This window comes from Malania oleifera, chromosome 4 (genome assembly GCF_029873635.1).
Source record: "Malania oleifera isolate guangnan ecotype guangnan chromosome 4, ASM2987363v1, whole genome shotgun sequence".
NCBI classification, from domain to species: Eukaryota; Viridiplantae; Streptophyta; class Magnoliopsida; order Santalales; family Ximeniaceae; genus Malania; species Malania oleifera.
Genome location: NC_080420.1, coordinates 87,493,484 through 87,502,205, shown reverse-complemented (window position 1 = coordinate 87,502,205; position 8,722 = coordinate 87,493,484). Strand labels below are relative to the sequence as shown.

The 8,722-nt window shown below is 36.6% G+C and overlaps 1 protein-coding gene across 1 annotated transcript; it reads right to left on the bottom strand.

Annotated features, from left to right (window-relative positions):
- Positions 1–303: 303 nt before the first annotated feature.
- LOC131154504 (putative 4-hydroxy-4-methyl-2-oxoglutarate aldolase 2) lies at positions 304–753 on the bottom strand. Its single transcript, XM_058107316.1, has one exon. The coding sequence runs from the start codon at positions 751–753 to the stop codon at positions 313–315; it is 441 nt and encodes a 146-aa protein (XP_057963299.1). The 3' UTR covers positions 304–312.
- Positions 754–8,722: the final 7,969 nt, after the last annotated feature.

Below are 8,722 nucleotides of genomic sequence, written 5' to 3'. Positions count from 1 at the left end.
GGTTGAAGCTGACATATGACAAATCAGTGTATGAATTTCTTTTAGAGTGCTTCCAAACAGAAGCATAACCTCCAAGTGCATCTTCATGCAAACCCATATCGTTTGCAAAATGCAGCAGCACTTTTTGAAAGCTAGAGTTTCTATTGAAGTAGCATCACTCAGTCTGAATGAAGAAGCATATAAAAGGAGAGGCGATTTTTTTGCCAAGCGTTCCAAACATGAGCTCAAGAACAGAGTCTACAAACAAAAGCATCGCACACACAATGACATTTGAAAGGAAGAACGCTCAGATAAATAACTCTGTTCAAGAAATCAGAATTCCATGTGTGTGTGCGAGCATAAAGCCACTCTCCGCCGCAGATTATTAGTGCTGGCAATGCTAATTGGAACATGCTTCTCCCCAATCCACTTCTTGTTAGCTTTCATTGGATGTAAAGCCAAAGCTCTCACTCCAATATCACACCCATTTATCTCATCAACATCCCTCACACAACCATTAACCACTATACCCGCCCATCCATTATTATGAGCTTGTACCACAGGATTGCCCCCGAATATCGCACAACGCTTACTTCCTCCCCCGTCAACACCGAGAATTCTGTCATTGCCCTTTTCCTCGAGAAACTCACAAACCAAAATATTGTCTTCAAACACTTTGAGGGTAATTACAGGTCTAGAGAAGACTTGGTGCCGACCATATATCTGGAAAATTGACTCAAGCGCTTGAAGCTCACCACTCACAATGATTTGCATCACAAACTTCAACAGTTGTAACAAAGGCCATTTTATTTCTAACAGCAGGAGAGAACAAAAATCAAATGCATTTAAATGGCCACAAAAAAAATCATACAACATTTAATTCCCCCAGAGAATATTAGCTCGAAGATTTTTTTAAAGCTTCGATGTAATGTTCCTAAAATAATTATTGTTTTCACAATGGTTTTAGCTTTCCTATTTCAGAATGTTAACCAATGGATTAAGCATTATTTAAAAGAATCAGTGAAAATGAGGAATTAAGGAAGATGAGATGCAAGATTAATAAGCTAGCTGAACAAAAAAAAAAAAGAGAAATAAGAAATATATTTTAATTTCCCTGTCTCTCTCTCTCCCCACTCTGCTCCCTACTGCCCTACTTCACCTAGTCATGCTGAAACTCATTTATGTTCCAGTCTTGACATTCACCCAAGCATATTGAAGTGACATAAAACATCATAGGACTGCTAAGGTTTCTTTAGGTCAGAGGTCTGTTCTAACAAGAAACACTACCCAAAAAAAAAAGTTCATAGAAGAGAGATTATTGATACAGGTGCACTCATGACACGTCTTCCTTTCTTGAAAGAACTTGAATTATGCTACTATGAACCTGGCAAAAAAAAAATGACACTTAACGGCTAGGGTATGGGCTCTTTACTGCCTCATAAAGTGGATACTGCCAGTAAGTTTATTGTTCCAGCTAATGTGGTTATGCAAATAATGGATTAAATGCACCCGTGGCCATGGTCACTAAAACTATTGACTAAAATAAGCAAGACACTATTTTTTTTTCTTAGTGCGTCGAGATTACTCAACTATGAAATTGTTGCAATCTCCCTCTTTCCATCCAAACATGATATCCCTGAATTAAAATTGCTCATGTGGCAATTCAGGGACATGCTTACCACATTTTTTATTTTCTTTGAAGCCTCATAAGGCGGAGAGTATGTGAGTGGGAGTATTGGGAGCCTGACTATTGGTTATGAATACCGCAGCGAGGGAGACAAACATAGGGTTTGAGTGATACCATATAAGGGCGCTCAACAACTCTATGAAGGCCATGACATAAGTAGCATGAAATTTTACCCTTTCCATCAGGTGTGTTGAACCCTCGAGACGATGAAACTTCTTTTGAAGTTGTAGTCTTATAATCAGCTCCCCCACTTTTGGGGTTGCCTTTCTTAAAAGACTTTCGACTGTTTCCACCTAGACCACTCTCTTTGAACGAAGTGATATTATCACCAACATAGTCAGTCAAGCTTTCCGCGATAGCTTGTGCAGTAGACAAGTCTTGTACTCTTTGCCTATGAAGTTTTGTCCTTACCCACGATTTCAACCCCTCAAGAAAATAGAACATGTCCTTTTCCGACATGTCCCTAATATCCAAAAAGATTATTAAACTCCTCCCAAGACACAGTAAATGACTTCCTAGTAGAGTGGCTAGGGTCATTTCAAGTGTCAATAGTAGAATTGCCCATAGCAAGAAATTCATAGGCCCAAGCTGGTTTCCCAAGGAGATACCAACAGCAATCAAAGCCATGATTTTCCTTGCCACAATGTGTGCAAATGCGAGAATTGCCACGTCAAACTCCTCATCCTCTCACACAATCTTTGCCATGACCACAATCCAAACCTCATCCTTGTCCCCAAACCCCCCGGCAATATTCATGGTCGAATTATCGCAGGAAATGAACTTGAGGAGAAACCAGGCAGCACACAGTAGCACAAATCAGACTTTTTGAAGACTTGGAAAAAACCAGAACTTACAATCCTTCAGATCTTCCAAAATTCATAACTTCAAGAGGCATATATGGCTACACAGACATGAGCTTACAATATCCTGAAGGAATTGCTTAACTACAAAGAGCAGGGCAGATCACAGCAAAATACTGCAGGCTTTTAATAAACAAGCTGGCAGCGGGTACATGGGGCAGAAAATGGAAAGAAAAATGCAGGCAAGAACAAGAAATAAGTCTACGGACACCAGTTGAAACCAACCAGCAATTGGTACAAGATTGCAAGAAATCAATCATGAACAGAAAGTATCATCAAGAGGTTAGGTCAAAACCTAATCTGATAATGTAATAATCCATCTCTATAGATATCATGCTCCATGCTCCAGGTTATAAAATATTAGAACATTGAACACAAAAACAAACCGGGACCTGGGTGCTGTTACCATGTAAAACATGTGTACACATTTTGCTTTTCTAACATTGCAATGGAAGCATGCTGTACCAATTTTTTAAATAGGAAAATGGGTGCTTCTCCGTAAATAATATCAATATTTAATTTTCACATCAATACAACATTGAGACGAGAAATAAACATACTAATCTAATTTCCAAGAAAACGTAATATTGATACTTCCTAGTTCCTACACATGTTCCGAACAACCAAGAAATGAGCATCATAAGTAATTTTCTAGTGTTTTGAATGAAAAATAAAGAAAAAAAGAACAAAACCCACATAATTGACAAGCAAAAAATTAAATTTTTATAAACTGTAGTGTATATCCAATAAGTACCCTTTGATAGTCCCTAGTCAACTTTTGGTTCTTTACTGCATGCAGATATCAAGGGAACCTAACGTACAAGGTTATTTTCCCAACAAATCATTTCAACTTCCCACCAATAGGAATTACGATTAGCTAGAACAACCAAAAAAAAAAACAACACAAACAAAAACTATATTAGTTGTGTCCAAGCATTCATCTACTGGTAAATACTTCTTTTTTCTTTGCATAAATTAAGAATTTAAAATTACAGAATAATAATTAACCTATTTTTTTGAAGTGGGCTCAATAAAGAAAAGCTTCTCATTTTCTACTGCTTTATTACTGAAAATATACACTACAACAGTTTTGAGTTTCCTTCTTCCTTACATTTTCAGGGCTACCAAACAAAGCTAGACAATGAGGAACAAATAGATATACAGAAAGGGTTACCCAAATATTCAGAGTTCTGGCTTCACCAGCTTCAAAAAATCCCATGCTTCATGTATTCAAACAACAGTTCTCAGACATGATTCGGTAGCAAATTAGGTTCAAATTCAAAGTATAAATGAGGTCCAAAGTCTGTATTATATATGAACTAATACAGTCAAGCAAGCACTGTAAAGCCATGTCATCGCCAAAAATTGTTTCACACAATGCATTAAATTTCAATTTCTGACAAAATATTCAACACTTCAAAAATGCGGAAATTTTGATTGAAATTTCAATGACGATTTCCATACAAAAAATAATAGAAATTAGTGGAATTCTTTAATATAACTTTAGAAACTATTAATAGATATAATAATGCAAGACTCAAAACTAAATATTATAAATAAAATAGATCAATATCAAGTATGTGGGGTATAAAATGCAACAACTGTAATTTAATAATCATATTAAACGTATTAAATTAATACAATGAAATTGATAAATCAGTTAAATATTACTTTGATTAGAATACAAATAATTTAGTCATTAAAGCTCAAATTAGAAGGAAAACTTTAATTTCAAGGAAACTTCATTCCATGGTAAAAATTTCAACAGATTTTGATCTTTTGATAATTGATAAATATCAGATGATTTGTGGGCTATTACAATGGATGGAAATAGATTGCCATTTTTGATTTTTGTGCGTGATGGAAAGTGGAAATTTCAATATAAAATTTGAGTTTGCAGAAATTTAAGAAGATGGTTTGAGTAGTACTCCCAACGCATAGTCTGTGAAAGATCAAAGTAAGAAGGCACTGATTCTAATAATAAACAAAATGAGATAATATCATTCATTAAAACTGATTTTAGTCATAGTAAGAGGAGCATCAGCATTACTAATGGACAATTGATTAAATGCTCATAACAACTTTAAAAAAAAAATTGAGTCATAAAAATGAAGTACAGATACTGCAAATTCAATTCAGACTCCAAAGCAAGTGTGAAAGCAATAACAAAAATGCCACCAAAAGTCAAAGCCATTTTAGTTCATCCTCTTAAGGCATGATTTGCATCATTGGCCGACAACTTAAAAGCTTCATATTTTTCATGAAGCTGTTACTGAACATGTTAAGAGAGCTACGGTCCCCAAGAGGCCCTAGATTCAATTCTAGTTGTCCATGTTTATCATTTGTCTGTCAAAATTTATCTTACTCCCTCTAATGTTTGTTAACTGTTGGTTTACCTCTCAAGGACTCCACATGCAATTGGGCTGCACATGCAAGAGAGAATTAAAGCTTGATATACTGTTGACCAACCAACTAGCGGCATAAGCTTTTAGGTAAATTGGTGCCATAACAATCCTCAGTGGTTATTCTGGGCTTATCTAGTCAAAAGAAAAAGCAGCATAATCCCTCAACTCCTGCAGCGGTTGTGGGAAAGGGGGCAGTGAGGGGGTTCAACCTCAGCAAAGACAGATTCTTTTTTTTTCAGGGGAATTACACTATTATTGAAAAGCAAAGATGAGGTTCAACAATGGCAGACAAATCCCAGACACCAACAAGCAGGCAGAGAGATCAGGGTTTACTCATTGTTGTAGAGCTGCTGCAAATGAAATTGGCAATGCCACTCCTAAAAAACTTGTTGAACACTCCAGCCAATTGATTAACCAAAAGACGAATGTCAGCCTCTCACCCAAATATGTACATGGATTCCCCAGTATTTCTGACAAGTCAAAACCCTCCGTTGCAATTTGTGCTGATACCCAAAGAGAAAAAGAACTGCACACATAGACAGAGAGAGAAAGAAATGGAGTTGATGGCTTCGTGAGGTAGTTAAAGGGGAGAAATGTGATGACTCAGGCACAACCCCCCATACCACTAAATCCGTCCAACCAATCACCCATCACCTGCATCCCCTTTACCTTCTTCACCAAGGCACTGGCTCCATCTCTCAGAGAGAGGGAGAGACCTTTTCATGCGTCATTTTAAATTTCCTCATCTTTGTTCAGAAAATGAATTATGCCACTTATCATAATGAAAGTTCAGAATGCTGCATCCTAAAATCTCAATATTTGTCCTGAATGTTATGCACAGGATTCAGTTTAAATATAGTTTATAGATTCTAGATAACTCGTACAATTAATTGGAGTTATCACCATTGTTCCATAGATTAAATAAACCATAATTTTCATCTTTACAAAAACAATTTCCTGTCACTAACTATTTTCTTTTAATTGTTTGTGGAAACTAATATGCATCAAAATCCAAATAACTCATACAATTAATTGGAGTTATCACCATTGTTCAATAGATAAAGTAAACCATAATTTTCATCTTTACAAAGCAATTTCCCTGTCACTAACTATTTTCTTTTAATATTTTTGTGGAAACTAATCTGCAACAAAATCCTATTAGTTAACCATTCACTGGTATTGATCAGGTTGAGCAGCTTAGCAATGGAACCATTCCACCATCTATTTTGATAAATTTCTTCCTAGGCAAGTCTCAGCATCACTAGTGCCTGCCTCAGAAGAAAATTACATTGTTCAAGGGCTTCTTCAGCAGGGGATGTATAGAAAGCTACTGCGATTTCTTTATCCATAAAGGGGTCTTTGGCAGAGGAGGCACAGGGAGCTACAATGACCCTCCCACGAGAAAGGATCATACATATGAATGTGAGATTCAAACTACACAATCTGTTGCCACTGTACCATAAACAGATTATCCTGCCATGCAACATTTTTAGAGTACTTCCCTATGCCATCTGACATCCATAAATCCTAGGAGAAGAGAGACATTGGGAGAGAACAAAAAAAAAAAAAAGATGATGTAAACACCCATCTACACCAAGGGATAAACACTAAATTTGCAATTTTGATTTCAATCCTTGTAATGGTGATGTTAAAGGCCTAACATACATAAAAACTGGGAAACTAAAATAGGGAAACCTAAATACATTACTTTCCCAATAGACAGAAACCAAGAACTACTAATTTATGACCTAATAAAATACTATATGAACTATTGCAAAATAGAAAAATAATGTGCAAAATTTTAAAATAATATTAGAAATCTCAAATGCCTTGAATTTGAATTTCCAGCCTTGTTCCTCATAATGTATCACCTTGTGTTTTAAAGGAGAGCAGAAGCAACATCTTTGTTTGATTGTCGCCTGGGGAAGAGAGGTGTGGTTTGTTGCAAATTTAATGAAAACTATGGCTTCTCAGTATTTTAAAGTGGAATATGCATGAAAGCTAGAGGATTGCTTCCAAGCATCATGCTCAATCAAATAAGAATAAATTCCACACACCAAGTTAAAGCCATTTCACTCAGGAAAGTACCCCAAGTTGCAAATATTCACACTTAGGAAGTCAAAGACACATGTTTTGAAGGGTTTTTCTTCTTGCTGCCAAATTCCAACATCCCAACCCCCTCCACACAGAGCCTTTCCCCTTTTTTGGCAGTAAATTTTCTTCTCTTGAAGATTTTTCTACTGACTCGAATCTAATGAGCTTAGTCTTGAAGCTTCCTTTATTGGCTCAGTATAGGGAATAGTCTCTCCAAATGGCAATCAAATGATGTTCTGGCAACATAAATGTAAAGAATGCTAAGCGCAGCATCATATGTTCAAGCTCAAGGTTAAGGATTTAGGGGATGTGATTGGTAATGAAAATACACCAGCAAGATAGTAAGCAGTGGAAGGTGATGATACAGTGAAGCTCACACCAAGAAGTTGATTTTCGGTGAGAGATATCTACACTGCAAATCAAATCATATTTACCCTTCCCTCTTATTTCTGAGGTATTGAGAATGCTCAGCAATGGTTTTTAGCCCAAATAAGAATGGGGGAAGAATTAAGGTGCGGAAATTATGGCTTCTGGTGGCTGACAGGCGGTAGACAAACACAATGACTGCTGCCATGACATAGTCTGGTAAACTTTCCTGTAATGTTTTGTGGTTTCTTGGTCCATGGTCAATGGAGAGGGCCAAATCTGCCCCTCCTAATCAGGGAGAGAGTTCTTGGCCTGGTAGCTGTGAGGACCTGGGGCGGCAGGAGCCACAACTGTGAATCATGCTTGAGCACACATGGAAGAACAAATAATAGCGGGCTTTGTTGCAAGATCAGCTTGCCAGTTGCCAGGGGCACACAACAGTTGTCAAGTGCTTTTTTTTTTTCCTTTCAAAATGAAGATGGCATAACTGTGAATACAAGATAAATAAAGGGAGAACGATAAGTCTGTAAATTGATAGTCAGAGACAATCAAATATTTTACTCTGATCATAAGTGAAGTGGATGAACACTCACCCTCCCTTAAAGAGCTTTCTATGCGATTCTCACTCAGACACTAGGAAACACCAATATGACCGAGGAGTCATACACCCCTTTTTAGCCTCAGGAAAAACTATCACTAAAAAATAATCCTACACTAGTATTCACATGATGGAAACCTATCCCAAATGCACGAGACAAGCGGTCATAGGCAAGCATAATGCCCTAAACAAGCACAGCTCGTGACGTAGCTAATCAACTTTATCATAATATGGATACTGAACTGAGAAAGAACCAATGCTTTCTAAAAATGAGAACCTATAAAAACCATAAGCCTTTGTCAGTTCAGTAGCACACAACAAGACACATGGAAATAGAATGTCACTGTGATGTTGTGGTTGGTCCAGATAGTCCTGATGGTGGTGTTCTCAAACATAGGAAGTATAATCATTACATCCTTAATGATTACTCATATGCGATCAAGAATATTTTAAAGATATGATTTTTTTCAGAACACCAGCTTTACATCCTACCTCCCCTGATTAAAGGTGTATTTCAGTCGAGTCGATTCGATACACTAAAATACCTTGAACTCGACTCGAATAGAAGTTTATAAAACTTGAGCTAGACCTGATTACAAATTTATACAAAATACAAATATATATATATATATATAATGTATATACAATATTAAATATATAATATAAAATTAAAAAGCTCGATTAAGCTCAAAACTCGATTCAAGTACTATTATTGAGTTTGAACTCGACTTGT

Coding starts and splice junctions, on each gene's coding strand:
- LOC131154504 (XM_058107316.1), bottom strand. CDS start 753: ATGCAAATCATTGTGAGTGGTGAGCTTCAAGCGCTTGAGTCAATTTTC.